At 45.8% G+C, this 17,649-nt stretch overlaps 1 protein-coding gene across 1 annotated transcript in view; it reads right to left on the bottom strand.

Annotated features, from left to right (window-relative positions):
* Window positions 1–17,649, bottom strand: part of LOC125627527 (venom factor-like) — a 52,203-nt gene that overhangs the window by 1,292 nt on the left and 33,262 nt on the right. The window contains exons 27-39 of the mRNA XM_048831700.2: window positions 15,793–15,888; window positions 14,619–14,769; window positions 13,506–13,669; window positions 11,925–12,083; window positions 10,754–10,904; window positions 8,412–8,463; window positions 6,382–6,469; window positions 5,785–5,874; window positions 5,353–5,458; window positions 3,915–4,004; window positions 3,553–3,639; window positions 1,864–1,947; window positions 1,636–1,771 (exon numbers count right to left, since the gene is read on the bottom strand). Of these exons, the coding sequence (XP_048687657.2) occupies window positions 1,636–1,771; window positions 1,864–1,947; window positions 3,553–3,639; window positions 3,915–4,004; window positions 5,353–5,458; window positions 5,785–5,874; window positions 6,382–6,469; window positions 8,412–8,463; window positions 10,754–10,904; window positions 11,925–12,083; window positions 13,506–13,669; window positions 14,619–14,769; window positions 15,793–15,888 (1,454 nt within the window). The remainder of the gene's footprint in view (window positions 1–1,635; window positions 1,772–1,863; window positions 1,948–3,552; window positions 3,640–3,914; window positions 4,005–5,352; window positions 5,459–5,784; window positions 5,875–6,381; window positions 6,470–8,411; window positions 8,464–10,753; window positions 10,905–11,924; window positions 12,084–13,505; window positions 13,670–14,618; window positions 14,770–15,792; window positions 15,889–17,649) is intronic.

Raw genomic sequence — 17,649 nt, 5'->3', positions numbered from 1 at the left:
TTTTGGGTCGGGATCCCCAGTCTGAGAAACGCTGACTTAAGGGCTTTACATGTTGATATTTTTAAATACATATTCATGATTTGTGACAACACTGTGAAATTTAAGATTTAAATATCTGTAATTGTGAAATTCAAAAATGTCTAAAATGCTATGACTGTGAAATTGACCAAAATGGACCGTGAATTTGGTAGGTCCCTATTAATAGGGCTGGTAGAAAATTTTCCATGGAAACAATTTTATCAGTGGAAAAGTGGGGATTTGACTAAATGCAATATTTTGTGAAGTGTCAGCTTTCAGGAGAAAATATGCATTTTCCATTCAAAAAACAAATGCTTGAAAACTGAAATATTTCAATTCAGCAGTCCTGCCATGGTGCCTCATGGGAGATGTAGTTGGGTTTACTCATGTTTCATTCTTCTCTATGGGCCAAAATCCCCAACCAGACTACATATCTCATGGTGCATTGCACCGGGAGACTCCTATGATGGAATGTCCTCCCCTCACCAAGAGGTAAGAAATTATTGCATCATGGGATATTTAGTCTGACCAAGGAGCCCAGCCTTTAGAGCATGAGGCATCCAAACTACAAATTCCACGAGGCACCACGGCGGCATTTCCAAACCAAAATATTTTGGTTTTTCACCAAAAAGTAGAAATTTTCCATGGAAAAAAGCCTATTTTCCAGCCAGCTCTAATTGTAAGGCTCAGATTTTGTCAGGGATATTTTTAGTAAAACTCACAGACAGGTCATGGGTAGAAAACAAAAATTCATGGAAGCCCGTGACCTGTCTGAGTTTTACTAAAAATATCCCTGACAAAATGGGGAGGAAGGAAAATCCAGCACCCACAGCTGCTAGGGATGCTGGGATCCTGTCGCCACCTGCTACAGCTGGGCAACTTCGGGGACCCCACCATCCACGCTCTCAGCGGCTGGGAGCTCGGGGTTCCCCTGTTGCCCGGTGGCTAGGAGCTGCTGGGGACCCACCTCCAGCAGCAGCTGAGAGCTGCGGGGCTACCAGCTGACAGCTCCAGCCCTGGGCCAGAAAACGTCACGGAGGTCTCTGGAAGTCACAGATTCCCTGACCTCCGTGACATAATCAGGGTCTTAGTCATAGATCATAAAGAAGCCTCTTGAGAATTTACTGCCTTGGGGTTTGTTTGGGTCTCTTTATAGCTACGGAAATCTGGATAACAACAATACTTTGTCTCATTGGAGCAACTAGGAGCCCGAGTCACGTATCAGAGCCCCCGTGTGCTAGAAGCTGTAAAAACTCGGACCAAAAACACAGGCCATGCACCCGTCTAAGTCTCTTTGACATGTTTTTATCAACAATACATATTTTGCAATGTAGAAACACTTAAATATTAATTTTCTATCATGGCACAGAGATGATAATTGCACAGTAAATTAATATTTTCCCACCCTTTCTAGCAGGTAATTCACCCCAATTCAGCCCCGAAGGACTATGGATGGATAAACCCCACAACTACTTGGACACACTGACCGCACTACAGCTGGGCTTAGTGCTAGAGAAACACAGGGGTGGCCGCTAGCACTAGCTAAGGCGAAACTGCATCTGCAATCTCCAGCCCTACAGCGCAGACCCGAAGAAGCTCGGAGGGTAGGCTACTTACTTCGTTTTCAAGTCCCACAAGTCACTGCTGAGTCCCCAGATCAAGTAGTCCTTGTTAGGCTCCAGCCTCAGAGACTCCCTGCACTTCACGTGGCTGACAAACGGGCGGGTTTCTCCGAGCGGATTTTCATCAGTCCCTGAGGAAGAGAAGAAAGACGGTCAGTCAGATGTTCCTGGTGGGGGAGCCAGTGGAGCCTGTTTATCAGTGTCCAGAAGGAGGAGCTCTTACCTGTTTTAATGACTCGCAAAATGTTCATCATGTAGGTGTCATAACTGTTTGATTCTTCAGTTCCAACAAGCCTGGTTTTATACACTGAGGGGGAAGAAAGTGACACTGGTTAAAGACTGTAGCAGTTTTCTGTCGGGAAACTGGTGTGTGATCAACCCACGGAGAGGCAGAGAGAATTAATTAAACAGGGTAGAAGACCTTGATCCATTCCATTTGTTCTAAGATTTCCCCAGGGCTTGGCTTAGGAGTTTCACATCATTCTTTTAATCTGGTGCTGATAATAGTGACATAAGTGGTAGCCAGACAGTTTAGTCAAGGGACAATTTGACAGCTTGTCATAAGAACGTCCATACCGGATCAGCCCCAAGGTCCATCTAGCCCAATATCCTGTCTTCTGACAGTGGCCAATGCCAGGTGCCCCAGAGGGAAAGAACAGAACAGGTAATCATCAAGTGATCCATGTCATGTTGCCCATTCCCAGCTTCTGGCAAACAGAGGTTAGGGACACCATTCCTGCCCATCCTGCCTAATAGCCATTGATAGATCTATCTTCCATGAACTTATCTAGTTCTTTTTTGAACCCTGTTATAATCTTGGCCTTCACAACATCCTCTGGCAAGGAGTTCTACAGGTTGACTGTGCGTTGTGTGAAAAAATACTTCCTTTTGTTTGTTTTAAACCTGCTACCTATTAATTTCTTTTGGTGACCCCTAGTTCTTGTGTTATGAGAAGGAGTATATAACATTTCCTTATTTATTCTCCATGCCAGTCATGATTTTATAGACCTCTGTCATATCCCCTCTTAGTCATCTCTTTTCCAAGCTGAAAAGTCCCAGCCTTATTAATCTCTCCTCATATGGAAGCCGTTCCAGAGGCCTAATAGTTTGTGTTGCCCTTTTCTGACCTTTTTCCAATTCCAATACATCTTTTTCGAGATGGGGCGACCACATCTGCACGCAGTATTCAAGACGTGGGCATATCATGGATTTATACAGTTAAATATCTGTAATCGTGATATGGCAACATGATATTTTCTGTCTTATTATCTATCCCTTTCTTAATGATTCCCAACATTCTGTTAGCTTCTTTGACCGCCACGGCACATTGAGTGGATGTTTTCAGAGAACTCTCCACAGTGACTCCAAGATCCCTTTCTTGAGTGGGAACAGCTAAATTAGACCCCATCATTTTATATGTATAGTTGGGATATGTTTTCCAATGTGCATTACTTTGCATTTATAACTTCAAGATCTGCACCTAAACTGGGGTTCACAGAGTGAGTGGCCAGAGAGGCCAATGGAGACTCCAGATTGATACTGTAAACCTTCTATTTGGGTCAAAATGGAGAACTGCAGGCCCTGGGACAAAGCAAGAGCATCAGATCTCAATCTGAATATTTCTGTGTAAGAGGTTGGATTTGAATTCTTAGACCCTCTGGTTTTGGCTCTGGGTTGGGTTCCAAATCAGAAGAGGTCCATTTTCCAGATCTTGTTGGTAAAGCAGGTGAGATCTCACGAAAACAGCTGATTTTGTGAGATTTCTGTCATTTTGGGGACCCAAAATCTCACGAGTCTCTTGTACAGGTAAATCCAAAACCTACCCTTATTTCAACCTCAGATCCAGCTGTAAGTCTGGACCGTGTCTCTACTCTCATATGTAAGACTCTGCAGATCCAAAGAGCAGTTTTACCATAATCGACTCCAGATTCACATGACATCTCAATTCGTTTGTTCAGGGTGATGGGACCCCTCATCTTGTGCTGCAGGAAACAGTTTTCTGGGGGGAGGAGAAAGAAGGGAGTCACCAGGGAAGACATTCAAGTAGACCGGGGTGAAATTTTTCAACCACAATAGGCAGAATCAGCGACACTGAAACACTGTGCGAATTCATGTCAAATTCGCCAAATTGTTTGGTTTTGAACTCCGCCTCCCCAAATTCTGAAATATCTAAACATTAAAGGCACTATAGGAGAGCTAGGGTGTGTTATTAAATACTCCAAGAACCTGTGTCCTAGCCTGCCCTGATGTAAGCAGAAACAGGACCCTCCTTACCCTCCGCACACCGACAAACGTCCCCATGACAGATCTTATTGAGAAAGCCGCTCTCTTTAGGCAGGCGGTAGAATATGGTGCATTGGTCCACTACAGAACAAGCAGAGAATCACAGGTTAGTAGATTTTAAAGACTCAAGGCACAATTGGGATCTCATCTGACCCCCTGCCTCTCACAGACTGAGGAATTTCACCCGCCATACCCGCATCAAGCCCATAACTTGTGACTGAGCCAGGCTCTGTTGTTTAGAAAGACATCCAGAGATTGGAAGCAGGGGCACCGGAACTGGAGAGGTCAGGAGGGCTGTGGCCCCATCACTTTTTACCGGCCGTAAGGGCGAACAACAGGGAGGAGGGGAGGAAAGGAGGGAGTGGGGGGCAGGGTGTTTGGGGGAAGAGGTGGTGCGGGAGCAGGGCTCGGGGAGCAGGGGCGGTGTCAGGGCCGGGGCTTGGCAATGCGAGGGCAGGGCCTCGGGGGAATGGCGGCCTCAGGGTGGGGGGCTCAGGGAGAAGATGCAGCGCGGGGGCGGGGCCTCGGGGGAAAGGGGCGGCGTAGGGGGGCAGGGCCAGTTCAGGCACCGGGGGTCAGCCCACTTTTGGGAAGCTTCCACCACTCCTTAGGGGACAACCCTGAAGCCGTTACTCAAGCCAAAGTCTCACTGAGGTCATTGCCAGAGTTTTGACTGAGCAAAGTGTGAATCATGACGAAGAGCAGTGAGAGAGATTTTAATGTTTTGAGTCTCTTGGGGAGACCTAGGTGGTGCTGTGCCCTAGAAGAGACCAACTGGCCATTTAATCTAGAGATTATCCTGAATCAAATCCTTGTATCTTCATTTCATAGATTGAGAGATTTTAAAGCCAGACTAAATGCTAAACTACTTATGCTAACCAATCTGTTCCACCTTGCCCTTAACTGTGACGCTCGGAGTACCTTTCCCAGACCTGAAGAAGAGCTCTGTGTGTCTCAAAAGCTTGTCTCTCTCACCAGCAGAAGTTGGTCCAATAAAATACATTACCTCCCCCACCATGTCTTTTTGATTTCATGACAACATCGAGAGATTTCCTGTGGTAGCACATTCCAACGATTTATTGCCCTCAACTTCTGAGCAGCCCAAGCTTTGTGGAAGTTTGGATCTGGATATGAATTTCCTGACTCACCTTTCTACCAGATACTACACAGGAAGGCATGAAATGCACCTTACTGTGCCACAGGGCTTGTCCGTTCTTTCCTCCTCCCGACTGGTGATCAGCTCATGCTTTGAAGCATGAAGAATGAGAATTCTTGTCACTACTGGTGTTTTTCTTATTCATGCATCTGATCAATTTCCGTATTCCCATAACATGTTTGCTGCCATGATAACAGAAAACTCTGAGTGTCTGGGGAAAGGGACATATTGGGCATGACCCCAGTGATGAGAAAAGATACAGCTCACTGTTACCTAAAGAGTAATACTCATAGACTTTGACAGACCCCGGCTGAATGAGACCAACTTCGAAAAATTGATGAGCTTTAAACTGCAGGCATTCCTCCTCCATATGTGAAACCTGGGTGGGGAAAGAACAGAAAAGGAATGCTTAGGTCTTTGGAAAGGAAGAAATGGCAGAGGAGACAAAAAGGCATGAAAGAGAGAAAGGCTGAAGGAGAAAGGGTGATACACGGGGGATCAGATTCAGCTGTTGGTGTTAGCTGGTGTATCTCCCATTAAAGACCACAGGACCTGTGCACAATTTATCCTGCGGGCGATTCTGCCATCAGTTATACCTGGGCGTCTCTGGGGACACCCAGGAGTGCAATTTGGCTAAAGCAGGAGCCTGCAGCAGTAGTTCCTGAATTTAACACAAGATCAGAGAACGCCCTTGTAAAGTCTTACCTTGTCCAGGTAGATGATGAGGGTGCTTCTGTCCGAAGGAGAGCGGTCAATTTCATACTTGGAAATGTATCTGTCAACCCCTCTGGAAAGCTAAACACAATGAAGGAAAAGCAAGAAGCATCACGGTCAGGCAGGGACGCAAAATCCTGAAGCCGCACCAAAATGAGTCAAGCCCCACTACAAAGCCATATAATATGGATGAGATCATATGTCCCTCTAGTGGCAGGCCTGCACAATGCCCGACCCTACTTCGAGCTGAAAGGGTTATTGCTTTAGGTCAAGTGCAAGAGGGTCGGGCTAAAGGTCCCAGGTACAGTCCTCACTGACGATCATGATTTCTGTATGCATGGGGGCCGATTTCACATACAACACAATACTGCCTGATGGTAACGAGTTTCCATTGCTGATCAGAGGAGACCTGCCGTCCTACAACTGAAAGGCTCCATGTCCCAATGCCTTGAGCCATCCAGCTGCTAACCGACTCGTGTAGCTTCCACGTCTCAGACAGTGGGAAGAACCTCCCCCAGCTGGAGCTTTAAGCTCTGCTTAGCCTGGGCCTTCCTGTTCTACTGAATAGCTTGGATGATGCCAACGTACTCTGGTCAGATCATCCAAATCTGGCGAGAAGCCCGTGAGCATGGAGACATCGAGGATCGACATTGTGGCATCAACCACTCCGAGGTACCTAGCGGGGAAAAGCAAATGCCCTTGCACCAAAATTTAACACTGAGAAAACCATTTTGAAATTGACTTGCCAGTTCTCAATATTTCTTCTGCTGTCCTCTAGGAAAATCTATAGCCTGTGAGCATCCATCCCCATATACACCCATCTATCTCTCTCTCTCTCCCCACATACACCCCTCTATCTCTCCCCACAGTATCCATACATTTCTGAAGCTCCCACCAACACAGTATGGTATTAAGCGGTAAAGCCCATCTGTCTGAGGCATTTAGGGCCAGATTTACGACGAGTAAAACTAACCTAAAGAGTTTTACCAAAGCAGATCAGCAGGTTAGGTGCCTAACTCCCACTGAAAGTCAATGAGAGTGAGACACTTAACTCCCCACGAGGCACCTATCTCCATTATTCGGCCACTTAAATACTTCTGTAGATCTGGGTCCTTTTCCTTGCTTAGATGCTCCAGTTGCAATGAGGGACAGTGAAAAATTAAAAACCTCAAAACCAAATATTCTTTGCAATTTGATTCAAATTTTCAAAATTAAAAAAAAAACCCAAGTCGATTTGCATGGGAAAGAAAACAAAGCAACATGTAGTATTTTTACACTCCAATGCGGGCCTGCCTTCCCTATTTGAGTGGGAAATGCGTCTGTTTCAAATATGTCATGGCTGCAAATCCACAGGCTCTGGAAAAAAATGTTCTACTTTGCTTGCGGAACTGGCCATTTGGACAGAAATTCCACAAGAAACGAAAGATCTCATTTGTTGAAACGCCTGGAATAAAAGGGTGAACTAGTTGCTTGGAAGTTTCTAGCCAGAACGGTTGCATGACAATGCCGGGAATTAGCTATAAAGTCTATTTATCTGCCTCTCGCTCTCTAGGTATTATTGATCTTATTAATTATTGTAGAGCCTAGGACCCCAGTCATTGTGCTGGGCACTGTAAAAACATAGACCCAAAAGATGTTCCCTGCCCCAAAGATCTTACAGTTCAAGGACAAGGCCAGATATAACAGGTGGAGACCGACCGATGGGAAAGCCCAAGAAAACAATGAGACAATATTGGCCAGCATGATGGGCCCTGGCCTCAGCTCACCCGCCGCCTAACTGTTGTCAATTTTTTTGAGTGGGCATCAGAGCAAAGGAGAGTTTAAAGACAAGATTAGAGGGACAGTGAGGCACCTTTTTGGAAACTTACATGAGGTATTTATATGGCTCTCATCACAGCAGGGCCTAGCCCCTTCTCTATTCCTGACCGGGAATTTAAAGCATGACAACCAAAGACTTTCCTTGAGGAAGCCATTGCAGGATTTATACAAGACCAGTGCATGCTGGGCCAGGATCCTTCCATGTAGACCAGCAACAAACCCAGCTGTGCTGCTGTGTGGTCTAGTGCATAGAGCACTGGACTGGAACTCAGGAGACCTAGCTTCTATTCCCAGCTCTGCCCCAAACCTCATGAGTGAGGTTAGGCAAGTCACAGCACTGCTCTGTGCCTCAGTTTCCCCACCTGTAAAATCGGGGTAATGATACTGTTTTCCTTTATAAAGCACTTTGAGATCTCCTAATGACAAGGGCTAGATAACAGCTGGGGCTCATAATAGTTATTCAGTAATACTGATCCTTATTCTATGGAAGTGTGTCCTGTGTAACAATATTCATAGATTCTAAGGCCAGAAGGAATCATTGTGATCGTCTGTTCTGACCTCCTGTATAACACGGGCCACAGAACTGCCCCAGAATAATTCCTGTTTGAGCTAGCATGCATCTTCCAGAATACCCCCCAGTTTTGATTTAAAAATTAGCTGTGATGGAGAATCTGCCACACTGCTTGGTCAAGCGTTCCAATGGTTAGTTATCCTAGCTGTTAAAAATTTACAGCTTATTTGTAAATTTGAATTTGTCTAGCTTCAACTTCAACATTATCATTAAAGGTCAGTGTTCTCACCTGGTGCAGATTCTGATGAAGACTGAACGCAGGGCTCCTTCCGGCCTCTTAGCTAGAAATGTTTCAAAATAGGAAAAAATATTTTTTGGTGTAAGTTTCATTTTTGTTTTGTAAAAAGCCCCCAAACTTGGAAACTCAGCACTTTAATCGAATAGATCCTAGAACTGGGGTGAAAAAAAATCCCAAAGGAACCAGTCACTCTGAAGGATACCTGACACACAAGCTAAAAAGTAGCATTGAAAACTCTTGTGGTAAGTCTTACGATTTTTGATGTGTTTCTTTAAGCCCCAGCTCCTGGAAACGAAAGATGGCATGAGAATCTCAGCTTTCACTTAGCATAAAAATCCATTTCTAGACCTTGAGGTTGTGGAGAAAAGCTTAAAATGTGAAGTGGGAGCAACTGAAAGACTCAGAAACCAGAAGGCAAAGAAAACAAACCCCAAATGTATTATTTTAAAAATCTCACGATTTTAAGCGGATGTCATTGTTTTTTGGGGACACGACTAATGGGTTTTAAATGCATGAGTTTGGCAATTGTGAAAAGCCACTCCCACAGAAATGTGGTTGTGTGTTATCAGAGGAGAGAGGCCTGAATCAGAAGCTCGGATCTGAACTCCCCCATACTTTGGAAAGTTCAGAACTTGATCCAAAACTCCTGGCTGGCCCCGATCTCTCCCAGAGGCCAAGACAAAATCCTGGCTCTGGCATAGGCTACATCTACACTACGCGCTAGGAGTGTGATTCCCCGGCTCATGTACGCATACTCATGCTCGCTCTCATCAAGGGTATAAATAGTGGTGGGGCCGCAATCAGTACTCAGCGGGGCTAGCCGTGCCTCGGTTGCTTATCCATGGCCCGGCAGCGACATCACTATTTATACTCATGCTAGCGTGGGTACGTGAGCACCCCTAACCTGTAGTGGGCACATAGCCCAGGGGGTCTCAGACTGGGGGTCGGGACCCCTCGGGGCGGGGGGGGGTTGTCACAATTTTATTACATGGGGAGTCGCGAGCTGCCAGCCTCCACCCCAAACCTTGCTTTGCATCCAGCATTTATAATGGTGTTAAATATATAAAAACATGTTTTTACTTTATAAGGGGGGGTTGCACTCAGAGGCTTGCTATGGGAAAGGGGTCGGCCGGTACAAAAGTTTCAGAACCGCTGACATAGCCTAAGCGTGTGTGCTCTTGTCTCCCCCTAGGGGCTCAAATCAAGAACAGCAGCCCAGTCATTAGCGAAAGAGTCAGCCAAGTGATTAGCTAAAGAAGCAACAGGTCACATTTTCAGTGCCGATGGCTGTAAGGCCGAGCCCACTGACAAGTGTGATGACTCGACCTACGAGGCAACATGAGCGCTCCCAAACTTTCGACCCTTATATCTATAGCAAGCCGAACCGAGCCCTAGATCTGAGCACCCAACCCCTGGGAGAAGTGTGGACCCAGTTCTCAACTTCTTGGTTCAGACTCATCTCCCGTTTAGAGGGAGCAGATCCCAGAGTCCCATGCCCGACTTTTCATCCATATGGTATTGTGGGATGACGAAATGTTCTAACCCTGCTGGTCAGAGGCGGCATGATGCCAGCATGCTGTCCCGCAGCTGGACTGAGCCTACGTCGGAACACGTAGTGCCGAGCGATAACAGTAATATTAGCAAAAGAAAAAAGACGTAATCATAATACCTAGCGCTATGGTATTTTCCATTTTCATTTTACAGTGTCATTATCCCCATTTTACAGCTGGGGAGACTGAGATACAGGAAGGCAAAGTAAGCTGTCCAAGGTCACCCAGCAGGCCAGTGGCAAAAAGTGGATGTCCTGAGTACCAGGACAGTGCTCTGTCCACTTGGAAACATTGCTGCATTTGCTACCCTACCCGCCTTGACCTCACTATTACTTTATGCCCCACCCAACTCTGCACTGGTCTGGGGGTTAACACAGCTCCTGGTTTTGATCCAAACTCCATGGGAAAGTAACTGAAATGCTCTGTTCCCCCTGTGTAAAGGGAATAAGACTCCTCCCTTTGGCTGGTTAGATTGGAAGCTCTTTGGGGCAGGGACTGTCTCTTACTATTTGTATGTACAGCGCCTGGCACAATATGGCCTTGATCTTGATTGAAGCCTTTAGGTCCTGCTCTAATACTAATATTTCTCTTCTGGTCCTTTCACTCTGTGCATCCTGTTCTCCTAGTCTTAAGTTAGGCCACAATTCGGGAAACATTTATGCACATCTTTGATTTTACGCTCATTTGACTTCAATGGGACTTCTCGTGTGTAAAGTTAACTACTTGTGTAGGTGTTTGGGTAGCGACAGCAAACTTAATTTAACCAGTCAGAAGGTAACTTACCATTCTGGGCTTCCCTGACAGACACCCTCAAGTCAAAGTTCTTACACTGAGATGTATCCTCCGGTATCTTTGCATTGTAAACAGTTACCACGGTCAAGGTTCCTTGCCCGGTGCCTCTCGCTCTCACAACAAAGTCTTTATTCAGCCTAGTCTGTAAAGAATCCGCAGTCAGATTGGGTGACTCTTAAATTTCTTAATTTTAAATAGGCCAGTGCTGATGAAACGTGCCAGACTGATAGCTTGCAAGATTTCTGATGTTCTCTATGCCAAACAGTTGCAGATTCATACACACCTACAGTCCCCTTAATGGGCTTACATTTGTTCTTATAAAGCAGTATATAAATGCTAAGTCTTATTACAGAAGGGAGTTCACTCTCATTCACTCCTTCAGCCATTAGTTTCTCTGCTGAGCCTGTCAACAAGAGCGATGGGGATTCGCCATCAATGAGTGGAGACCTCCCAACTCATCTCATGCAGGACAGTAAACAACCATCTGATGGTAATGCCTAGAGCTGGGCAAGTAACTATGGAGCTGGGTGAATAACTGATCTTTCGGTTTGCTGGCAGGTCCAAAAAAATTGGCAAAAAACCATTAGGTTCAACCCGAACCAAATCTGAAAATTACAAGAATTGTTGGCAAATAAAACAAAAATCCATTTTGGGTGGAAAGAAGCCTTTGTTAAGGGGTAGATTCACAGAAGGGCAGCAGGAAAAGGTAGTGCTCTGCTTGCGACTTTTAGCTCAGTGGTCAGGGACTCACCTGGGATATCGAAGACCCTTGTTCAATTCCCCTCTGCCTGTGGAGAAGGGTTTTGCACTGAGGTCTCCCATATTGCACACGGGTGTCCTAGCCACTGGGCTATGGGACATTCTCATAAGGGCTTTCTCAAGCTCTCCAATTTGAGCTGTTCCACTTTTCAGAAATAATTACTCTCACTGGAGCAAATGTAAATGGAGGGTGGGGGGGGGTGGAGCACCGACTGGGAAAAAGAAAAAGGTCAGTGTCTGTGGTGTCTAAGGACCCCGAGATTGGGCACCCTGGGGATCCGGGGATCCAGGAAGCACCCTGGGGATCCAGAGCACAGATGCTTGGATTTCCCTCACAGCCGTCCTAGTGCATGGCCAGGAAGGGGCCCTCAGTAGGATCTGTGGCAGCAGGAAAAAACAGTACCTCCACCGTTCTGAGCACCATAGCAGTCTCATACTCAATCCTGTACATGAGGGGATTAGCACGGCCAGGCAGGAGAACAGAAACCTCCAAATCCAGCTCCTGGTGTAGCGGGATGTCTATCTGGTACTGCGCAAGAGCCTGGAACACCATGATGATAGCCTGGAAGACCAGGAAAAAGACAAGAGGGTTACACCTTATTGTCCTATTGCCATGAACCAAGGGCCTGCATCCCTTTGGCTCCCGAATTACCCCAGTGGCCCGTGAATGAGATCAGAACCCAACCCTGACTGTTTAATGAACAGGAACTGAAAATACAACAACAGTTAACTCTCAGCGTTAGATGTTACACAGGATAGTAGGAGATATATTTTTGTTCGGTGATTAACATATAGTCATTAACACAGACATGAGCCAGCCCAGTAGCAGAGGCTCATGGGGAAACGGTTATCCATCTGCTATAAGCCACTATAGGCCTTATGTTTAGGTTAGACATTAGGAAAACTTTTTAACTGTAAGGATAGTTAAGTACCGGAACAAATTACCTAGGGAGGTTGTGGAAACTCTGTCATTGGTGTTTCTTAAGAACAGGTGAGACAAATACCTGTCATGGATGATCTAGGTAATACTCCGTCCTACCTCAGTGCAGCGGACCGGACTAGATCAGTGGTTCTCAACCAGGGGTATACGTTACCCTGGGGGTACACAGCAGTCTTTCAGGGGTTACATCAACCCATCTGGATATTTGCCTAGTTTTACCACAGGCGACATAAAAAGCACTAGCGAAGTCAGGACAAACTAAAATTTCATACAATGACCTGTTTACACTGCTCTATATACGATACACGGGAATGGAAGTACAATATTTATATTCCAATCGATTTATTTCATAATTATATGGTAAAAATGAGAAAGTCAGCAATATTTCAGTGATAATGTCTGTGACATTTGTATTTTTATGTCTGATTTTGTAGGCAAGTAGTTTTAAAGTGAGGTGTAACTTGCGGTTACACAAGACAAATCAGACTCCTGAAAGGGGTACAGTAGTCTGGAAAGGTTGAGAGTCACTGGACTAGATGACCTAGCAAGGGCCCATTCTGCCCTATATTTTTATAATTCTAGGATTAACAGGAGCCACGTTTCAACTGTATGGGGCATAACAAATGAGTGGCAATTTATACACATAAAAAGTTACACATGAAGTATGTGTAACAGCGAGGATCGTTAACCGTTGGGACAATTTTTACGAAGAGTCATGATGGATTCTCCATCATGGGCAATTTTTAAAATCAAGATTGAATGTTCTTCTATAAACTCTGCTCGAGTTCATAAAGGAATTACACCGGGGAAGCTCTATGGCCTGTGTTATACATGAGGTCAGAACGGATGCTCACAGCAGTCCCTTCTGACCTTGGAAACTATGAATTTATATTAGGTTATCATGTCGACCTCCTGGACTAACACACGATTGTTCCCTATGGTGGAGTCTCCCTCTCAATGGATCAAGTGATGGGGTTTCCATTCCTTCTATTGGGAGACCTTCCCACAAAACATATGGTTATGTCTGCCAAAGATTATACTCACTTGGGTAGATCCATACCCCCCTTCATAGAATTTCTGCTCTGTCAGCCATCTGACTATGGGTCTGACCAATTCGTACTTCTTCATGTGCAGCAAGGCCAGCAAAGCGTATGAGGTGGCCTCAATGCTGAAGGTGTGGGTGTTCGTGTCTTCCCAGCGATTTCCCTCTAAACGCCATAAAAGAACGAGAACTAGAACAATCTTCACCAGGACACAGAACGGCACATTCTGAGCAGCTCCAAATGGAAAATACCACCTCTTGAACCATACCCATGTGAAGACCGGTCAGTGTGACTCAAATCCATAGCTACATCGATATTCCCACAGAAAATATCTAAGTGCTACAGAAAGGACGACTGGTCTTGCAGTTAAGATGCTGGCTTAGGACTCGGATCTGGGCTCAGTTCCCAGCTCAGTTCCCAAAAACAAGCTATTTTGGACAAGTTGCATAGGGCACATGTATACTGCGATAAAAGACGCATGGCACAGCTGCAGCTGGCCCGGGCCAGCTAACTTGAGCTCACGGGGATCAGGCTGCGGGACTATAAAATTGCAGTATACATTTGAGCTTGGGCTGAAGCTCCCACTCTGGGAAGTCCCAGCAGGATCTCAGAGCCCAAGCCTGAGTGACCATGCTGCAGTTTTATAGCTCCATTGCCCAAGCCTTGCAAGCCCAAATCAGCTGACCCAGGCCAGCTGCGGGTCTTCTACAGCAGCGTAGACATTCTCTCTGGGTCTTAGTTTCCCCATCAGTCTGCCTTGTCTACATAAACTATGATTTTCAAAGGGGCCTGAAAGAAGTAAGCAACCCACTCTCATTGGGCCTAATGAATTTGATTAGATGCCTTTGAACTAGACTGTAAGCAGTGTGGGATAGGGGCTGTCTCTTGCCATGTGCCTAGCAAAAGGGGGCCCTGATCTGGGTTGGGTGTCACTGTAATACAGATTAGAATAATATCAGGCCAACTAACCAATACTCACTGTTAAACAAAACCACACCAAACTCTCAGCTGTTGTAGATCTTGCTAGCCTTTGATCACTTTCCCCCTCCCTCCTGTGAGCTCCCTCCCAACTTGGCCACATCTTTCTGGTACTGAGAACCCGCCAATAATCTACCTGTTGAAGTGCTCATAAGCACTTTCTCGCTGTCCAGTTCCCCCATCAGGGCTAAGGCATAGGACGTGAGAGCCACTGTGTAAGGTCTTCTCAGAGATGGATACCTTCTGGCCAAGTATTCCCCAGCTTTGTTAATGCTGTTCTTCAGACTCTGGGCGGTCAAAAAAACAAAAAAAACCCCAAACACATCAAGAAACCAAGCCCACAGATCAGGCTGAAATTCTATTAACTTTTATATTTAAAAAAAAAACAATTCATGGAATTGTATTGGGTGTGAATTTCATTCTCCCAGCACACAACCTTCACAACACCCTCTGGCAAGGAGTTCCAGAGGTTGACAGTGCATTGCGTGAAAAAATACTTTCTTGTGTTTGTTTTAAACCTGCTACCTATTAATTTCATTTGGCGGCCCCTTGTTCTTGTAGTATGAGAAGGAGTAAATAACACTTCCTTAGTTACTTTCTCTATACCACTCATGATTTTATAGACCTCTATCATATCCCCACTTAGTCGCCTGTTTTCCAAGCTGAAAAGTCCCAGTCTTATTCATCTCTCCTTATACGGAAGCCGTTCTATACCCCTAAACATCTTTGTTGCCCTTTTCTGAACCTTTTCCAATTCCAATATATCTTTTCTGAGATGGGGCGACCACACTGGCATGCAGTATTCAAGGTGTGGGCGTACCATGGATTTATATTGAGGCAATATGATATTTTCTGTCTTCTGTTAGCTTCTTTGACCGCCACTGCACATTGAGTGGATGATTTCAGAGAACTCTCCACAATGACTCCAAGATCTTTTTCTTGAGTGGTAAAACAGCTAATTTAGACCCCAATGGCTAATTTAGACCCCAGTTGTCTCTTCATGCCTCTTTCCCCCATCAGTAAAAGGGGGATAATAATATGTCCTTGCTCTGTCCTGTTTATTTAGATTGTAAAAATCTTTGGAGCAGGGATTTGCCTTTATTACAATATAAATCTAAGTTCCTGGAGGATTGTGCTGAGCTCTCTGGAGGATGTGGAATCTGGCCCCACAGCAAAGTTTGACGCATGAACTCAAATCTGGCAACTCCATTCATTACTTTAGGCCAAATTCTCTCCATCACGTGTTCACGCACCACATCTGGAAAGGAAAATAATGCGAATAGGTGAAGATACACGATAGACGTACTCACCGGGACCTGAGCGTTACAAATGTCTTTGGACTCCAGCAGTGCGACAAGAACAAAAGCCGTCAGAGATGCCTCAGGCTCAGCACCCTGGTACCCTCCCTAAGGGGGAAACAAAGAACAAACCTCAAGGACAGAATTAATGATGTTATCTATCTACCTCTCTACTCTACCGAATCGACTGATGAGATTTATCTCTGCATTTTTAACACCCTCATCGCTACCGTACCCGGGCACCAATTATAGCCGTGTCATGGTGCACTGGTACCAACCAGAAATGGCCTATCTACCTATCCCCACGTAAACACTACCCATCCATCCCCGTACACATCCTCTGTTTATGTGTCTATCTGCTTCCTACATCCTCCACGGCCCAGCTTGCAGGGATGCAGACAGCCCCGTGATGTCAGCCGCTCTCTCCATGGCAGTGGCAAATGTTAGTACTCCTGGGGGAATTCTGTGCCACTGCAGATGCGCAGAATTAATGTATCCCGCAGAATTTTTTTTTTCCGGCGGAAAATACATTTCCGCCCCAGAAGCACTGCAGTTCTGCCTTTTGCTCACCAAAGGTCACTAGGGCACCAGAACAGCCAGCAGCAGGAGTGCAGTTGGTTGTTCGGGTGCCGCAGCAGCCTCTGGCGGGCAAAAGGCAGAACTGCAGCGCTTCTGGGGCAGAATGTATTTTCTGTGGGGAGAAAAATTCTGTGCGTGCCCAATGGTGCAGAATTCCTCCAGGAGTAGAAGTTAATCACAGCACCCTGCCTGTGGACCCAGGTTAGGACAGAGTGGGGCACACAGGGCTGCTGGGGGGTCCACAGGCTGGGGTTCAGAATGGCTAGTGGGGGACAGACTGGGGCACGGAATCAGGAGCTAGTGGGCTGACAGTGTTGAGCCTGGGGATGGGGAAGGGAGCTGCAGGGACACATGGGGATGGGGGAGGAGGCTGCAGAGACCCATGGGGATGGGAGGTGTGGGGACAGGGGCAGATGTGCCTGACTGAATGGGAGAGGGCTTGGGGTCAGCCAGGGTCTGCATGGCTGACTCTTTAGCAATCCTGCCCCCGCAAAAACTTGTTCCATACTTCTCCCACCCATACCCAACAACCCTCCAGCCAGGTTCACTCTAGGCTCCTTCCCTCTCCCGCAGCTCCTCCATTACCTCTGACTTCCCCAAGCCTTTGCACTGCTTCTGACAGATGCAGGGAATATAGTTCTGTATTGTCCTTTAAATTAATTACTCAAAGTTCTGTATTAATATGCCTAGAAAGGAATCTATTTGTCAAAAAAAATTGCCAGAATCTTTTTTTGGTCTATATTGTTATAAACATACTTGCTGACAGATATTTTGAAATAAATTACCAAAATAATTTAAAGTGGCATGATTATATTGTGTTATTTTGACAAATAAAATATGCAGAATTTTAAAATATTGTGTGCAGAATTTAATTTTTTGGCACAGAATTCCCCCAAAAGTATGTTATGTCCCTATTTAAGCAGGGTCAGAAATGCCAGAGGTAGCTACAAATATAACCCATGATTACTCAGAGGGATGCTCTGTCCCTCTCTAGTAGTGGCTGGGCCACAGATAGGTGTTGATAAGTCTGCTACAGCCTTGGCTGACAGAGCTGGGGCTTCCACTAGAAACAGAGCGTGTGCCCCACTGTGTCAGAGCAATTACACAGACACTGGTCCAAACCAAATATTTACTCAGCTTTTACTCACTTCTGCTTCAGATAAAATTTCCATTGACTTCAACGGAGGTTTTGCCTGGGTAAGGACCCAGTGAGAAAGAGTAAAGACTTTGGGATCTGGCTTAGTGAGGCAAACGATTGATTTCGGAAGTGTCAAGCTGCTAGGCTGAATA

This window comes from Caretta caretta, chromosome 20, assembly GCF_965140235.1.
Source record: "Caretta caretta isolate rCarCar2 chromosome 20, rCarCar1.hap1, whole genome shotgun sequence".
NCBI classification, from domain to species: domain Eukaryota; kingdom Metazoa; phylum Chordata; order Testudines; family Cheloniidae; genus Caretta; species Caretta caretta.
Note: the sequence above shows the minus strand (reverse complement) of the source record. Positions and strands in the feature narration are given on the sequence as shown.